Genomic DNA, 18573 nt, shown 5'->3' with positions numbered 1-18573 from the left:
GTATATACATATACACATGTATATATTTGGGTGCAAATGCACTAAATATTAGATGTACATATAATATATTTGCATGTAATGTTGAGAATTATATGCAAATAAATTAAGAACTTTAAAAATTTTTTTTCAATATTCTTTGAAAAATTAGAAAATTGCCCAGAAGAAAATTTGAAGTTAGAAGTGAGGAAGAAGGGGAAAGCTTTACATCAAGAACTATGAGGATATTTCAAGACCTTATCACGTGCCGGGCACTGGACTTAATCTCTGTCACTGTATTGTTCCCAGCACCATTAGGATGATTCTGTGAGCCCACAGTAGCAGGAGTTGAACTTGCTACAAAGAGCAGAGCCAAGAGAGCCCTGGGTTGCCTGAGTAGCACTGGTTGTGGTCCCTTTAAATTTATAGTTGTTTCTTAGAGAGATAGTAAAGACATGGGGAATTTACCTTCCATGCAGTTGGTCTGGGTTCGATCCCTGCTACCCATATGTTGTCCAGAGGCCTCACCAGAGATGGTTCCTGAGTGCAGAGAGAGGAGTAAGCCCTGAGTACAGCATGGTGTATATCCCAAACCATATATATATATATATATATATATATATATATATATACCATATATGTATATATATAAAGTAAAGTAAAGGCCCTCCCGTTGATCGTCGATTTGCTGGAGCGGGCCCAGTAACGTCTCCATTGGAGACTTTGTTGTTACTGTGTCTGGCATATCGAATACTCTCGGTAGCTTGCCGGGCTCTCCGAGAGGGGCAGAGGAATTGAACTCGGGTCGGCCATGTTGGCCACTTGTAAGGCAAACACCCTACCCGCTGTGCTATCGCTCCAGAGATATAATATATATATCTTAATATATATATATATATCTTAATATATATTAATATATAATATATAATAATATATAATATATAATAATATATATAATAATATATTAATATATTTATATATCTTTTTATATATCTTTATATATATCTTAACATCTTAATATCTTAGCACCTGATTATAATCTTTATATATAAAATATACAATTAAAGATAATATATTATAATATATTATATATTATTACATAATATATAATATATAATATTATATATTAAGTAAGTAAGTAAAGTAAAGGCCCTCCCGTTGATCGTCGATTTGCTCGAGCGGGCCCAGTAACGTCTCCATTGGAGACTTTGTTGTTACTGTGTCTGGCATATCCAATACTCTCGGTAGCTTGCCGGGCTCTCCGAGAGGGGCGGAGGAATCGAACTCGGGTCGGCCATGTTGGCTGCATGCAAGGTAGAAGCCCTACCCGCTGTGCTATTGCTCCAGCCCATTATATTATATATTATTATATATTATATATAATATTATATATTATGTATTATAATATATTATAATATATTATCTTTAATTGTTTGTATATTTTATATATAAAGATTATAATCAGGTGCTAAGATATTTTTCTAAGTAACTATTTTATTTTATTTTTTGGCTTTCATCTCTGGGTTTATTCCTAGCACTGCAGTCAGGATCCTTCTGCTGGGCTCAGGGGACCATACGGGATGCCAGGGAATGAACGCAGGGCAGCTGCGTACAAGGCACACGCTCTACCTGCTCAGGCTCCTATTCAGCTTTAGTTCATATTCAGCTATTTCAGCCCTAAGTGCTGTGATATATCCTTGTCCCAATAATAAAGAATCTCATGGCGCAGATATGTAGAGATTCACTTATAAAAACCTTGTAGTAATTACACATTGCTACAAATATTTTATATTACAAGTGGGTGCTTAAATCTTAATGCTATTTTAACATATACTAAAAATGTACGATTGATGAATAAACTTTTAACATTCCATGAAAACTGAATTTGAAAAATATAGTCACTGTGTATGAGATCACACGTTTTGTTATAATCACCCAACTTAGATATCGCATTGTATCACTGTCCTCCTGTTGTTCATCAATTTGGTCGAGCGGGCACCAGTAACATCTCCATCGTGAGACTTGTTACTGTTTTTTGGCATATAGAATACGTCACAGGGAGCTTGCCAGGCTTTGCAGTGCGGGCGGAATACTCTCATTAGCTTGCCGGGCTCACCGAGAGGGACGGAAGAATCAAACCCAGGTTGGACGCATGCAAGGCAAACACCTTACCTGCTATGCTATGGCTTCTTAGATATAAGTAAAGAGAAAATGAGTGAATTGGAAAGTAAGCCAAAATTAAATATCCTACTAAAGCATGAAAAACAAAAGAAAATATAAGTGAATTGGTGGCATATATATATATATATATACACAATAGATGATAGATTCAAATGAATTATCAAAGTTAAATTTTATAAAAAAATATAAAGAATTTGAGAACAATTTCAAATGGGAACAATTCCCAACTCAAATTTATGACTAATATTAAAGTAAATATTCAATAGTATGGTAAACATTATATGACATTATCTTGTGGAAAACAAAACATAATTATTTAGACTCACTTCTTGAGCAGTTGTGTCCACATCTTTCACCAAATGGAATTTGAACTTTGCATTGAGGGGATTTTGAAAAGAATTTTTGTACTCCTATTTAATACATCATTGTCAAACAGTGATCAGTTTGACAATAACCCATTTAGAAGGAAGAGTGCTCTGTCCCTCCCATCTGTTTTATTTTGTAATCTTTGGGTCACCCTAACCTTATGTTTGAGAATTTCTGGTGATGCTCTGTGCATCGTGATGTGGAGTTGTTATTTGGAACTCTATTTAATAGTGATTTGTGAAACAGGTTTTTTCAAATGTATCTGTATTGCCTAGCTGTATGATAGTTCCCCTTTTCATGGCAATTGCTTTCAGAAGTACAGATATTTTCTATTATGGTTTGTAAGCATCTCAAAATAGCAGCATTTGACTATGGCCGACACCACACTTTTTATGAAAGCTCAAGTTCAAACCACATATAACAGTGGAGTTCAGGTGAATTTAGGTATCAAAACAAACAATATATTTTTCTGACTTAATTTATTTTCTGTTCTAAAACAAACAAGCAAACAAACAAAAAGCTCTGAACAATCTGGCATGAAGAAACTAATAAAAAGAAAGTGATGCATGAATGTAATTCAAAAACAAATTTACAAAGAAGAGCGAATTCAGAATACTTTGATATTCCCAAATAAAACATGGGAAAAGAAAGAAAAAAATTTTCTACTCTATTTATAGTGTATATTTTCTATGTGTTTTGGGATTTTTTTCTTTTGAAGTGGATTTAGAAAACAATATATAAAAGGAATCATTGTATAATATATCACCTGCCTCTACCACAATCACATTCAATTGTTAACAATACAATGCTGTATCATAAAAAAATTTTAAAAGCTTACTATATCAGAAAAAATTTTATACCAAATTTGCATCAAGCTTGTTTACACCTAGCAAACATTAGCATTATTATCAAGTACATTTATGATTTCACTTGAGGTCATATTATAAAGAAAACACAGTTTAAAGAGATGCAATGACTTTAATAGGATTTCTCTTTTCATTTTAAACATTGGGTTAAGCTTAGCTTGTTTATGAAATAAAATATTATTTTATTTGTATAAATTTTGACATTCTTCCTCTATTATACTGTTTTGTGATTTTGGAGAATCATTTAAATAAGGCAACAGTTACTGATCAAATAAATACAGAATTGACTCAAGTGTGTTCTTGCCCAAAATTTAGCCTTATTGAGGTATTCATTAAAAATATTCTGGAATTATTTATCAACCCCAAATACCAGTGTGGATCTCCCTTCATAGGTTGATTACACCTGATTGTAATCCTCTCATAGTTTTTAAACGAACTAAATATATTATGCATCAATTGTATAAGGTATATAAGACAGAGACAAAGCTCATATAGAATGAGTGAAAAAATAAATTATGAACTTGAATGCCACAAACCAATTGCACCAACAAAAAGGAAGAGAGCCCCCAGAAGTCACACCTTTGATAAAAATTTAGAAAATATTAATATGAGTGACATGACTGTGATCAACTCTGCCAGAAGTTTACCTGTTCTATACTGCTTAGAAACAGCCTTGTTCCTGACGCCCCATTCGCTCTCAATGGAACGACCATCTCCGAATGCAACAGCTATGTGTACCTAGGTCGAGAGGTCAACATGACAAATGACCTGGCACCCGAGCTGCGCAGGAGGAAGAGAGCGGCTTGGAACGCCTTCAAGAACGTCGAAGCAATAGCTAAGAGGACGAAGAACCTCCGGCTCCGGGCACATCTCTTTGATTCCACTGTTCTTCCTGCATTAACATATGCCTCAGAGACCTGGGCCCTACGCAAACAGGATGAGAACGCTATTCGGGTCTCCCAAAGAAGAATAGAAAGAGCTATGCTTGGAATATCACGTTTCACTCAAATGAGAGAGAGAATCCGAAGTTCCGACATCCATCGACGATCAAGGATCAGGGACGCTGTCTCATTTGCCAAGGTGTCGAAAATCAGATGGGCTGGTCACGTAATGAGATTTAAAGACGACCGTTGGGCTAGAGCTGTTACTGATTGGATTCCACGGGATGTCAAAAGACCGCGTGGCCGCCCACCTACCAGATGGTCAGACTTCTTCGTCAAGATCATGAACGATCGGTTTGAGGCCCTTCATGTTCCCAGAGCGAACAGATGCCATTGGGCTACACTAGCACGCGACAGGGACAAATGGAGACGTTACTGGCGCCCGCTCGAGCAAATCGACGACTAACGGGAAGTTAAGTGATTAAGTGATTTCATTGAAGTCTGAAGAAACAAGATATGGAATTCTGTGAGAGAGAAATTCCTGATGAGAGAGAAGACTTGACTAGTTGCAAGAGAAGAATGAAATCTCTCTGCGCGGGTCAATAAAATGGTTGTATCTGTATGCAGGCCCACCAGAGATCCAGGCTAACTCCCTGATTCCTTTCTTCCTGCATGTCGTGATGGATGAACAGAAGTTGGCTGCACACTTGGTTATGGCACTCATACACACTTATACACTGAATCACTGTTTTTGATGGAGTGCTGGGATGGCAATGGTTGCACAATGGGATCGCCCTTGTCACACGGGGCAGTGCTTGCTCAAATCCCATATATACAAGGCAGATTCTGTACTGAGAACCTGATCTATCCCTAGCCCCCAAATAATCACTCTAACTTTTTGAAAGCACATTGAAATATTGCGAAAACCAGTAAAAGAACATGACCAATAAGTTCCTAGGAGTTCTAAAAAAGTGAGAGGAATTAGAATGTAAGGACAAACTCATCAACTGTAAGTGCAGCGATGAGAAATCTCTTGGGAGGAACTAACTTGAATACAATCACTATGGTATTTTGATAATGATACAATAAAACGGTAATTACAATAAAATCTGTTATCTCTTGTTTAATAAATAAAAGGTAACATTAAAAATTAAGACTATAAAATCGCTTCAACATGAATTTTTTGAAATGTGAAGAGAGAATATAAGATAATAAAATTTTTTGTCTGATTTAAATTTCTTTTTCACTGCACTTGACACCAGAGTTGCATCCTAGAATGGAAAAGGAATTTGAAATGAGTTAACATCAAGAAAATAGATTGTTTATTGGATCATCATAATGAAGAATAGGGATGAAAGAGCATTTATTTTCCGGAAGTAAACATTTATTTTACTGATCCAAGAAAATCACCTTGGAAAATGGATGTTTTAAAGTTTATATTATGTAACTAATATATAGAGAACGTAAATAAGATTTTTAGATGTAAACACTTTCAGTGTCATCGAGTGCTTTTATACACCCGAGTAAACTTCGGAGATTATTTTATTATCCAACACTTTCTTCTCTACTTCAGTCCAATATCCATAATAAGTGAATAAAAGATGTTTCCAGAGATTTAAAATAAATAGTTAAAATAGTTAAAAATAGGGGCTGGAGCGATAGCACAGTGGTAGGGCGTTTGCCTAGCAGGCAGTCAACCCGGATTCAATTCCCAGCATCCCATATAGTCCTCCAAGCACCACCAGGAGTGATTCCTGAGTGCAGAGCCAGGAGTAACCCCTGAGCATCGCCGGGTGTGACCCAAAAAGCAAATATCAATAATAATAATAAAACAGTTGAAAATAAATAAATCAAGCATTAACCAAATATCTAACTCACATATGGTCACAAATAATATGGAAGTAAATAAAGGATGGAGATTTCTTGGAAAAAGTCAAAAGAGGGAAGGTTTTCACCTGGATTCTCTCCCCCAGAAAGAACGTTTTGAGTGGGGATGCAGAGAATCTGAAGCCACGTGCCCTAGGACTGGAAGGAAGCCATCAGTCCTGCATCCGCAAGCACTCTCCTCACTTTGACTTCATCCACGCGCCATATGGCAAAGTCCTGTCACACTCAGGTCTCCGTAATGAATTATTTTCCATTGCTTCACCTCCTAACAGACTTAGTACATGGAGGGGAAAGAAGTTTTAAGTGTTGCATTTAATGCATTGTTTCACTGTTGAAGTAAGGTGATGTGGAATAAAGTTTTTTTTTTTTTTCTAGAAATCAAGTTTTTGAAACAAACACATATTTACATACAGGAAACCCTCTTTGATGCCTTTACTTTTGCTCTTGGATCTTGGCTTATGTGAGCAAAGCGTTTCTGAAAGCGAGTATCCACTCATGAGAATATCCATGTTCTTAAGGAAAGAAATAGGGCCGTATTTATTTATTTTCATTTTTCCTTTTTGCATAGTGTAGATGGTGGTGACAGTTGGAATTTGTATTCTTAGGTCACCTGGGATGTTCTGTTTGTAGCTTCTAAACTTTCTTTGTTTTTGAATGTCCATAAAATACAAACTGTAGAATCATGTCTCAGCCACCAGAGAGAAGATAGTCAAGAACGGATGGAAAGGGCCTGAGTTTACCTCTGACACGCGGCTACAGATTGAGACAAGTTACAGACCTGGGTGGACACAGGTGTCTCATCGCTAAAATTAAGAGCCTCTATCCTGATCTCAAAGCTCTCTTTAAAGACTGTAAAGACATAGGATTTGACTGCTTTAGCATTTACAATTCGGAGATGAACATTTATGGTGATACTATCCTACATCAACACTGGGATATTTATATTTGTGAAAACAATACTTCACATCTCCCTGAACAGGTGTTCCTACAAAATCTTACAAGTAATTGGCCTCCAAGGTACTGTGGTGATAAAGGGGCAAAAAAAATAAATGTTTGTGCTATGCTAGAAAATAAAATGTGAATGATTACATATTATACTATTGTATGTTTCTTTAAATGTAATGCAAAGGAGAACAAGATAGAAATTTATAATTTGTAATTTTAATGAGTGAATATGAAAATATACTCGGTGGGTAAAAAATACTTCTAAAATTTCTTTTATTTTTGTAGCAATTGAAATTGTTAGAATCATGGGATTTAGCCAACTACTATGTTGTTTTTTTTTTTTTTAGGTTATCCATACTATCAGTGCCATTGATAAAGATGATTTTGCCAATGGACCAAGATTTAGCTTCATTCTCGATGAAAGCCTGTCTATAAACCCAAACTTCACTCTAAAGGACAATGAAGGTGAAATGAATACATATATGTTTTAAGTTTGTGTGGTATTTGACTTGATATAGAAAAGTCCTGAGAAGTTTTGACACTTATCCTTATACGCCCATGAACAGCTTGCAAATCAGCATTCAAAATCAGTTTGATGTTAATGTGTTATGATCTGTGAAGAGCTTGTATTTAAAATTGAGCCATATGTACAAATAACTTTCATTGAATTTATTCAGAAGCATCCCTTTAAATAAGAAATATACTGGTAATACGCTATTGGGCAAATTTTAAGAGAAATCTTAGCTGACAAACATGTTTCTGAAAGCTGCTGCAACTGCTAGGAGGTAGAAAAACATTTAAATTAGGAAAAATGAAAAATATATCCTGGGGACAGTCAGTAAAGGAAATGGAATGTTTGAAATCAACTTGCATTTGCAAGACTATCAAGATGCGCTGTACAAATTATATTTCCTCTTGTTATTATGAATATTTCAGAATCTGTGTCTAGCTAAATATGCATAATTGCAAAGTATTGTGGAAATGTTCAACTCTTTTATAAGCTCCCTTATTGTGTGATTTTTTAAAGTATCACAATTTAGTAACTTTAGAGACGATTCACCATGGTTTTATTTCTCGGATAGGTAGATTATTCAAGGTTGGGCAATCATCATACTTCTGCATATAAGAAAAACATTAAGCCTTTCAATATGAGCAGGGTACTGATTAGTATTAGTTTTCTTTCTTTCTCCCGCTGGAGCGATAGCACAGTGGGTAGGGCGTTCGCCTTACAAGCGGCCAACATGGCCGACCCAAGTTCGATTCCTCCGCCCCTCTCGGAGAGCCCGGCAAGCTACCGAGAGTATTCGATATGCCAGACACAGTAACAACAAAGTCTCCAATGGAGACGTTACTGGGCCCGCTCGAGCAAATCGACGATCAACGGGAGGGCCTTTACCTTTACCTTTACCTTTCTCCCCAAACTGTCTTTGCTCAAGCTTAACAAATTAGTTACCTATCATCTAACCATTGCCTCAGAATAACATGAAAGAGGCAAATAGTTTGCTGTAAATTGTCTCTATCATGGATAATCATTTTTAAAGAAAAATAAAAATCAGTATTACTAAATAGCAGCCCATTAAAACTTTCCCCGTCATTCCAGAGTTTCTTTAATTTACACTATCAGACAGACCAAAATAAGCACACTTTTGTGATATAAATCTAGTTATATACAAACGTGGTAAACTTAGTTACAACTTGTGAACTATGAGTGGACCAGAGCAGTCTCAGAATGGAAGGTGATTGTTTTGCACGCTACCAGTCCAGGTTTTAATCCCAGGCTCGCAGAATACTTTCAGCAGTGATCTCTGAACAGAGAACCAGGAGTAAGCACTAGCACTATGGGTGTGTCCCTAAAACAAAATATCAGAATCCCCACAACCAAAAAAAAGTGTAAGAGAACTTTATCTACAGTTGCATATGAAGTTGTATAATGATGGGTATCATTTCGTGCATTTGCAAGACTTTTATTTTAGAGAATTAACATTGTGCTATCAGTTCTCATACAGAAATATACAAATATAGAAACAATATGATATCAAAATAGATTTGAATAAAGTGTGTAGTTATATGTCACTGTCCTGTCCTCCCGTTGTTCATCGATTTGCTCGAGCAGACCCAGTAACATCTCCATTGTGACAATTGTTACTGTGTTTGGCATATCGGATACGTCATGGGTAGCTTGCCAGGCTTTGGCGAGAGGGCAAGATACTCTCGGTAGCCTGCCAGGCACTCTGGGAGGGGCGGAGGAATTGAACTTGGGTCAGCCATGTGTGCTGCGTGCAAGGCAAATGCCTTACCTGCTGTGCTATCGCTCCAAGCCCATAGTAGTTATACATAAATCACATAAATATTGAAATGTATCTCTTTAATAGGGAAAATACACTTGATTCTCTGAAAAAAAAAGGAGAATTAATGCATAGTTGAAAGCCCTTATTTGAGCATACAAACTTAATTGTGCTAGATCAGATAAGCCGGTTCATTTTACTCTCTATTACAATGACAGGTTGTGATTTGACAAACCAACTTTACGGTTTTGAATAACGTTAATGACCCAATCTGAAAAAAATGCATTTTATTCATAAATATTGAAATACAAGGTAATTTTGGATGATAATATATAAAGAATGCATGAAATTGCAATGAAGATCAAGCTGGAATAAATGCATGCATACATAGACATACATGTGTGCAAACATACATGTACAGAAGCATAGAAATAAGCACTTCCAGACCTGCTATGTCCTAGAACTTGAACACTGCCTGGTAGTTAGTAGACATTTACATAAATCTGGAAGCATGAGGAAATAAATCTTGAAGAAGAACTAGAATATTTGTTTCTCTTGCTGATTCTTACATGAAAGCACATATTAAGGGAACAATGGAAAGCAGTTATTGGTTTTGCATCAAGATGATACATCAGGAAGCCACTGGTTCAGAGGGATTTCCAAAATTGCTTTTTTTGGCAAAAGATAAAGAGGAAATGAGATTTTGAAAAATCTATAGAAATGCATGTTGTTAAGGCCAGAAAAATAGTACAGAGTAAGGAGTCACCTTGCACACAGTAGACCAACATTTAGTCCCTGGCATCTCGTATCATTCGCTGAGTCCCACAAGGAGTGATCCCTGAGCACAGAACCAGGAGTAAGCCCTGAGCACTATCAGGTATGGCCTACCTTTATCCCTCCAAATAAATGCATGTTGTTGTTTATAAAAGGTAAAACATAACTCAATGGAATAAAAAGTCACTGTCACTGTCACTGTCCTCCTATTGTTCATCGATTTGCTCGAGCGGGCCCAGTAACGTCTCCATTGGAGACTTTGTTGTTACTGTGTCTGGCATATCGAATACTCTCAGTAGCTTGCCGGGCTCTCCAAGAGGGGCAGAGGAATCGAACTCAGGTTGGCCATGTTGGCTGCGTGCAAGGCAAACCCCCTACCTGCTGTGTTATAAATAAAAATTAAGTCAGAAAATAAATTCTCTGTTAACTATCGAAAACACGTAAATGGTGAGATAAATTCTTTAAAAATTCCCCAAATTCAAATTAATTTTTAAAATAGTGTTAATAATATTAAATATTATTAATAGAATAGAATTTAATAATAATAAAATTATTTAATATTAAAATAAAGCATTTGCAACAAGATTACAAATAATTTAGTATGTTAAAATAGCACTGTATTATAATATTCTGTGAATTCCAGGTATCATCATTGAAAATAAACATACATGTACAATATATCAGATTCACCACCAAAAACCCAATTCTGTCTTCCAGCATAAAATTTGTCCATTTTGTCTCAATTTGCTTTCCCTCTAATAATCAATCCAAAATTTATTTTATTGAGTTCTACTGTTTGTTTTCCATATGCCAAATTTAAATGAAATTTTATGGTAATTATTTTTCTCATTCATATTTGCTTTAACATTTGACATTACTTCTACGTCTTTGTTATTTCAAAGATAATATATTTTTTAATCTTAATTTTGTGAGGCTGGGGCTACCCTTAGTTGTGATCATGTTTACTCCTGGTTTTGCTCTTGGAGGTCACTCACTCATGATTTGGGGGACATATGTAACAAGCACCTTACACACTACACTGTCCTTCTGTCCTAAGAATTTTTAATTTTTAAAAACAGTAAACATTAAAAGAAAAAAACAGAATCTTAATAAGTAAGGTAAAGGCCCTCCCGTTGATCGTCAATTTGCTCGAGCGGGCCCAGTAACGTCTCCATTGGAGACTTTGTTGTTACTGTGTCTGGCATATCGAATACTCTCGGTAGCTTGCCGGGCTCTCCGAGAGGGGCAGAGGAATCGAACTCGGGTCGGCCATGTTGGCCGCGTGTAAGGCGAACGCCCTACCCGCTGTGCTATCGCTCCAGCCCCCTTAATAAGTAGTTTTTAAAAAGATGTAAATACCCAATATACACTATTTATTTATTTATTTATTTATTTTAATTATTATTAATGAAACACCTTGAGGTACAGTAGTAGTCTTACAAATTTTTGTGCTTGGGTTTCAATTATACAATGACCAAATACCCATCCATCCACCAGTGTCCATTTTTCACCACCACTGATCCCAGTACCCCTCCCACCTCCCATACCCCCCATCCCACCTTGCCTTTGTGGCAGGGCATTCCCTTTTGTTCTCTCTCTCCATTTGGGTGTGATTTCCAAAAGAAGCATTGAGTGGCAATCATGTTCGGCCTATAGTTTACTTTCAGCATGCATCTCCCATCCTGGGAGGATCCTCCCAACACCCTTTATTCGGTGCTTCCTTCTCTATCTTTTTTTTTTTTTTACTTTTTTATTAGTGAAACTCCATGTGGTACAGTTGATGACCTTACAAATTTTTGTGCTTGGGTTTCAGTTATACAATGATTGAGTACCCATCCCTCCACCGGTGCCCATTCCTTACCTCCAATATTGCCAGCATCCATCCCACCCCCCCAAACCCCCATCCCACCACTCACCTGTGAAAGGGCATTCCCTTTTGTTCTCTCTCTATTTATGGGTGCTGTGGTTTGCAAAAGAGGCATTAAGTGGCTATCATGTTCGGTCTATAGTCTATTTTCAGCATGCATCTCTCATCCTGGGAGGTTCCTCTCAACACCCTTTACTTGGTGCTCCCCTCTCTATCTGAGCTGCCTTCTCCCACAGCATGTGCAGCTGGCCTCCAAGCCATGGAGTGAACCTTCTCGTACTTACTTGGTTATTCTTGGGTGTTAGTCTCCCAATTTTTTACCTTATATTCCCCAGATGAATGCTATCTTTCTATGTCTGTCCCTCTCTTTCTGACTCATTTCGCTTAGCATGATACTTTCCATGTAGTACCACTTGTATGTAAATTTTATGACTTCATCTTTTCTAACAGCTGCATAGTACTCCATTGTGTAGATGTACCAAGTTTCTTAAACCAGTTATCTGTTCTCAGGCACTCGGGTTTTTTTTTTCCAGATTTTGGCTATTGTGAATAATGCAGCAATGAACATAGAAATGCAAATGTCTTTTCAACTGTACTTTTTTGCGTCGCCGGGATATATCCCCAGTAGTGGTATTGTTGGGTCAAATGGGAGCTCAATTTCTAATTTTTGGAGAATCGTCCATACTGTTTTCCAAAAGGGTTGAACCAGTCGGCATTCCCACCAACAGTGAAGGAGTGTGCCTTTCTCGCCACATCCGCGCCAGCATCGGTTGCTTTTGTTTTTTTGGATGTGGGCCAGTCTCTGTGATGTGAGATGATATTTCATTGTTGTTTTGATCTGCATCTTCCTGATGATTCGTGATGTAGAGCATTTTCTCATGTCCTTGTATTCTGGTTATTGTATCTTTTGAGGCGCAGACGCTTGGTAACTTAAGATAGTCCCATTTGTTTATCTCTGTTTCAACTTGGTTGGTCAGGGGAGTGTCGTCTTTAAAAATACCATTAGCCTCAATATTCTGGAGGGTTGTTCCAACCTTGTCTTCAATATACCTTATGGATTTGGGCCTGAGGTTGAGATCTTTAATCCATTTTGATCTGACTTTTGTGCATGATGTTAGGTTGAGGTCTAAGCCCATTTTTTATTTTTTCTTTTTTTGGGTCACACCTGGCGATGCACAGAGGTTACTCCTGGCTCTGAACTCAGGAGTTACTACTGGCGGTAGTCAGGGGACCATATGGGATGCTGGGAATCGAACCTGGGTCTGTCGTGTGCAAGGCAAATGCCCTACCAGCCTCCTAAGCTATCTCTCCAGCCCCCTAAGCTCATTTTTTTGCATGTTACTATCCAGTTATGCCAGCACCATTTGTTGAAGAGGCTTTTCTTATGCCACTTCACATTTTTTGCTCACTTATCAAAGATTAGATGTTCATACATTTGGGGTTGTGTGTAGGGATATTCCCACCTATTCCACTGGTTGCGGCCCTAGCTTTGTTCCAGTACCATACTGTTTTAATTATTACCGCTTTGTAGTAGAGTTTGAGTTTGGGGAGGGTAATGCCTCCCCGTGTCTTTTTCCCAAGAATTACTTTAGCCACTTGTGGGCGTTTGTTGTTCCATATGAATTCCAGGAGTACTTGATCTATTTCTTTGAAGAATTTCATTGATATTCTTAGAGGGATTGCGTTGAATCTGTATATTGCTTTCAGGAGCATTGCCTTTTTGACGATGTTGTTTATCTTCATATTAGTCAAATGCAAATCTAAACAACAATGAAATATCACCTCAAAACTGTTGAGAGGCTAGAGTGATAGCCCACAGGTAGGGCGTTTGCTTTGCACACGACCGACCCAGGTTTGATTTCCAGCTTCCCATATGGTTCCCTGAGCACCGCCAGGAGTAAGTCCTGAGTGCATGAGCCAGGAGTAACCTCTGTGACTTGCCGGGTGTGACCCAAAAATAAAAAAAAATGCATATTGAAATGGAAGTTATCAAAAATAAAAGGAAAAGAATCATTGAATAAAAATTCAATATTTTGAACAAAAAGAAAGAAAAAGAAAACCATGCATCATAGAGAATGTGACTGAAAGTAAACATTTATTCATATGATTGACAAAAATATAAGTGTATTAGGTCATCATGGAGTGCTGTCTAAATTTTTGTTAGAAATTAATAAAATAGAATCTCTATATAATCCATTTATTCTATTTCTGAGTATTTATGCCCCAAATACAGAAACATTAATTCAAGAAACTATATTCACTTCCCTGTTTATTGCAACCTTATTTACAGTGACCAATAACTGTTAACAACTTAAGTGCTTGTCAATTGACAAATGGCATACACATATAGCCATAATAGATCACTATTAAACAATAGAATAAAAGGATAACAATAGAATTAACAATAAAATTAAACAATAGAATTAAAACTAAATGTATTCTTGATTTAGGAATGTTTTATAGAGTGTGGTTTCTAAAAATCACAATTATGTTTTGTTCAAAATGTTCAAATATGTTCAAAAACATAATTATAATATCTTAGTGCCAACCTTCTTCAGATATATTTAAAAATAGTAGAGTATCTAGAATTAAGAAATTGTTTTTTGTATATGATTTTTGTATATGAAAAGAAATATTTTTAATTTTGACAATGATATTTTCTCAAAATTTATATTTTGGCCTATATATCATTAACATTCACCTTTACAGTTCTACATGATAAAATGAATTAATATTTTATAACATGTTTTAAAATTTGAACAGTAAATACTCAGGGTAAAAGTATCTTTAATTTCCAAACAAGAAAATTTATTTTAGAAGTTAAATTATAAAGCTTGTTTAATAATTATAAAAGGTCAGAAACGAGAAAAAATTGTGAAATTTAAATATGGAGTATAAAAACAAACAAACTAACCGTCCTCCCATTGTTCATGGATTTGCTCGAGCAGGCCCAGTAACGTCTTCATTTTGAGACTTGTTGTTAATGTGTTTGGCATATTGAATATGTTACGGCAAATTGAGTATAAAGTAAAATAAATTTAAATATGCCACTCGTACTGAAATCAATTATCACTCATAGAAAAATATATTTAATTGTATTCTAGGTGTAGCATAATATGCTTCCTAATATATTGCTTCAGAAGAAATCAGTATTGCTGAGAAAAAAATTAAAAACAATGTTTTACACAATGATCTCACTTATCTGTGAAATACAGACTACTGAATGAGAAAATATATTGCAATGAATGGGAAACGCTTAAATCATCCCTGACTCTCTGACAGAGAATGAAAGAAATCCAGCAGTAAGAAGAACAAAAAGTGCCCTGCCACAGCGGCAGGGTGGGACGGGGGATGGGGGGGAGGGATGCTAGGACCCGCGATGGGGGAGGATGGGCGCTGATGGAGGGATGGGTACTTGATCATTGTATAACTGAAACCCAAGCACAAAAATTTATAAGTCTATAAATGTACCTCATGGTGTTTCACTAATAAAAAAATGATTAAATTAAAAAAAATTTAAAAAAATAAAGAATATTTTGGTAAAAAAAAACAATTACAAGTAGAACTGTCACATGTAACATGATTATTCCTTGATATCTATACAAAGAACACAAAACACATCTGAAAGATATATTTATACCTGTTCATTACAGTGTTATTTGAAATGGTCAAATTCTGAAATAAAACATGTTCACAATGGCAGGTGATTGGATAACAAAGATAGGTATAATATATAATAAAATGTTACTCACCAACAAGAAAAAATAAAGCTGATCTTCTACAAAAAAAAGAATTTATATTATTAATATATATACATTTGAAATTACTTTTTCTCAAATTACAAAAATACTATGAACTTGTGATTTTGAAAATAAATAATAGTCAGTGAGTGTATTAAATGAAAAAAAAGAACAAAAAGTAATGGGTTAACAAGCATCAGAGCTTCTGTTAATCCAGTAATGTTGAGTGAGTGGTACAGCCACATACTCAAACCACAGACTCAACAGAACTGAAAACAGGAGGTCTAAGAGGACCGCTGAAACTTCATAATGTTAACAGGGAGGATTGGAGTGGTTGTTGGGATGGGAAGAGAATCTGGAACCACTGATGGAGAGAAACACTAGTGGGGGGATTAGTGTTGAAATATTTTATGCCTAAAACTAAACTAGCATCGACTTTGCAAGTCATCAAAATTGAAAAAAATAAAATATATTTATTTTAAAATAATAAAGGCATTTATCTAGCTCATATTTCGAAGAATCCGAACTTTCTGGTAATGTTTCCTGAATAATTCTGTTCTCCTAATACCTTCAATGACCAAAGCTTACCAGCACTGAACTGAGTATCCTCATTTCTAAAATGCAAGGAAAATAAATAACTATGGTGAAACAATATATAATTTTTATAACTTCCACAAATAAAATGAACACTGAAAATAGAAAATACAGCAAAAAGATAAAAATAAATAATTAACAAAATACAAGTAAAACATATCAATGAATGTTCAAATATATTAAAAATATTAAAAAAAGATATTTTCTAAAATATTTTCTAAAATAATATTTTCTAAAATATTAGAAAAAAGACAACATAATAGTCACATCTATCTCATTTGCAAAAAGAAAAAAAATGGGATTATTAGTGATTCAATGATCCAGTGAGACTTTTTGTTTTTGTTTAATTTTATTTTTCAATTTTAGCTTAACTTTGGAGTAGGTATAAGGTGGACCCACTTAGTTTTGCTCAGAACTTACTCCGGGGTCAGTGCTCAGGATCACTGCTGTTGCTGTTCAGGAAACTGTATAATGTGATGTTGGGGACCAAATCAGAGTCAGTGAGTGTGCTAACTTCTCTACTATAACTCCTGTCCCTTTAATCCTCGATAGTCACCAAAAAGGAGTTATTGGAGATTTGTAATGAGAATATTTATCTCCTAATGCTGAAAAGAAACTATGTATAGATAGATGGTCGCTACTGACACGATTTTGTGGATATGACTGAAGACTCCGCACCTCTACATCACATATGAATGACTTCATACCTCATGTTGTGAAAAGTCGGAGCTTTAGGCTTTCCAAGTCCCGTTATCCTGGGATCTCAAGAGAATAGACCTAGATACATGCTGTTTATATAGTGGGTTGCCTACATAACAGAGAAACATTAGATCACCAACCCTAACATTCTATAACAATTTGTAAGAAAATCCAATCCATATTTCCAAAGTAGTGATTGTATTTATTATATGGTGTTATAAATATTCCTGTCCTCTGTTCTGGAGGGAGATATTCTCTTGCCTAAAAATGTTCTCTTTACAAATATCCTTTGCAATGATCTAAAGCAAAAGGAAAATCACGGTTAGTATTAGTTAGACTTGAATAAATGTAAAAGAATATTGGGTAATTTATCCTCAGCAATGTTTTAACACATATGCCAAAAAACTATTACTATACTTGTTTTCAGGATTGTTCATACAAGAATAGACATTTTATTTATGCTTTTGTACCAAAACTTTAGTGAAAAACGAGATAAAAATCAGACTTTGAAAAACAAAATCACATGGCTTTTTACAAATATATTTTATTTTTTTTTTTTTTGTAATAAAGTCCCGTGAGGTGCAGTTACAGACTTACAAACCTTTGTGGTTATGTTTAAGTCATACAGTGATGGAGTACCCAGCCCTCCACCAGTACCCATTTTCTACCACCAATCATCCCAGTGTGCCTCCCCTCACCCTACTTCGTCCTCCCCACCCTGCCCCATTTCTATGGCAGGGCATACCCTGTGCTCTCTCTCTCATTTTGGGTGTTGTGGTTTGCAATAGAGGTATTGTGTGGCCGTCAGGTTCGGTCTATAGTCTATTTTCAGACTGCATCTCCTATTCCGAGCAGGCCCTCCAAGCACCCTTACTTAGTGATCCCTTATCTATCTGAACTGCCTTTTACAACCCTGTGTAAATCACACAGCTTTTATACAAAGGAAAATATAACAGCTTAGGCTGGATGAAGGAGATTTACATTTGTTTTGCCTGAATCTCAACTGCACACTATACAGTGACACTAACTAGTAATAGAATGATTTGTACCACACATCATTTGTATTTAAAAGTTATTTTCCCCATATTCCTTGTGTTTGAGTTACAGTTAAATAAATATTCAAAATAAAAATTGAAGCATAGTGTGAAAAGAAAGGCAGCACATTTAGAAGAATATTTCAAATAATTGCACAGAAATAGAGTTGTGGAATGAGATGGAAGATATATTGCCGATGTATTTCATAGCAATATGGAGCAGAATGATAGCACAATAGTACAGTGGGCAGGGTTTTTGCCTTGCACGTAGCCTTTCTGGGTTTGATCCCTGGGATCCCATATAGTATCCCGAGCCTACTACATGTGCTCCCTGAGCACAAAATCAGAAGTAGGCCCTGAGCACCTCTGGCTTCGGTCCAAAATCAAAACAAAACAAACATAGATTTGGCACAATCATGGCAGAATACTGTGTTTAAAGTCTAATGTCAAGGAATAAATTCCTATAATTTCTCTGTGT

General features: G+C 35.9%; 1 protein-coding gene across 3 annotated transcripts in view; it reads left to right on the top strand.

The window, feature by feature from the left end:
- Positions 1-18573, top strand: part of CDH18 (cadherin 18) — a 784408-nt gene that overhangs the window by 740242 nt on the left and 25593 nt on the right. For all 3 annotated transcript variants that reach the window (XM_056108952.1, XM_056108953.1, XM_056108951.1), the window contains exon 10: positions 7450-7567. In XM_056108952.1, the coding sequence (XP_055964927.1) occupies positions 7450-7567 (118 nt within the window). The remainder of the gene's footprint in view (positions 1-7449; positions 7568-18573) is intronic.

The sequence above is a fragment of the Sorex fumeus genome, unplaced genomic scaffold (assembly GCF_029834395.1).
Source record: "Sorex fumeus unplaced genomic scaffold, SorFum_2.1 ptg000240l, whole genome shotgun sequence".
NCBI lineage: Eukaryota > Metazoa > Chordata > Mammalia > Eulipotyphla > Soricidae > Sorex > Sorex fumeus.
The sequence above is the reverse complement of the archived record's forward strand: the minus strand, read 5'-3'. Positions and strand labels throughout refer to the sequence as shown.